Raw genomic sequence first — 518 nt, 5'->3', positions numbered from 1 at the left:
CCTGTCCTGGCTGCCCGGCCCGCGGCCCCACTCCATGGACGAGGCGGCCACCCGCATCCTGGACCTCCAACTGCGGCGTCTGATGGCGGTCGGTGCCCCAGCTCGGAGGCCGGTCTCCACAGGTAAACACGGCCCCCCGGGATCTGCCTGTGGGGGCTGCTCCTGGTCCCCCATACAGCTCCGAGTGGCATGGAGCTGGGGACCCGTTACAGACTCAGCTGGTGCCTCCCTGGCAAGGGGTGTTCATAGGTGCTGGAGAGACCCCAGGCAGGGGCTGTGCCCGGCTGCAGGGGAAGGGGAAACCTCCCAGGTTGTGCTGAGATTCCCTCTGGACCCCAATGCAGCCACTGGGGGGGACCCAGAGCCAAGGGGAAAGACCCTCCAGCTCCTGCCTCCCGATGTCCAGTTGTGACCCCCAGCCTGGCCCCTGTAGCCACAGGAGGGGGGAAATCCCATCTGGGACCCCAGCCCCCTCCGCTCTGTGCTCCACGCCTCCCCCTCTGCCCTCCCTGCAGGTG

At 68.3% G+C, this 518-nt stretch overlaps 1 protein-coding gene across 1 annotated transcript in view; it reads left to right on the top strand.

Moving 5' to 3' along the window:
- LOC112551818 (dapper homolog 1-like) overlaps positions 1 to 518 on the top strand; it is a 2,687-nt gene that overhangs the window by 578 nt on the left and 1,591 nt on the right. Inside the window, 2 exon segments of the mRNA XM_025214957.1 lie at positions 1 to 131; positions 516 to 518. The exon segment at positions 1 to 131 is cut by the window's left edge and continues 79 nt beyond it; the exon segment at positions 516 to 518 is cut by the window's right edge and continues 609 nt beyond it. Coding sequence (XP_025070742.1) covers positions 1 to 131; positions 516 to 518 — 134 coding nt within the window.

Source organism: Alligator sinensis, unplaced genomic scaffold (genome assembly GCF_000455745.1).
Source record: "Alligator sinensis unplaced genomic scaffold, ASM45574v1 scaffold1302_1, whole genome shotgun sequence".
Taxonomy (NCBI): domain Eukaryota; kingdom Metazoa; phylum Chordata; order Crocodylia; family Alligatoridae; genus Alligator; species Alligator sinensis.
The sequence above is the reverse complement of the archived record's forward strand: the minus strand, read 5'-3'. Positions and strand labels throughout refer to the sequence as shown.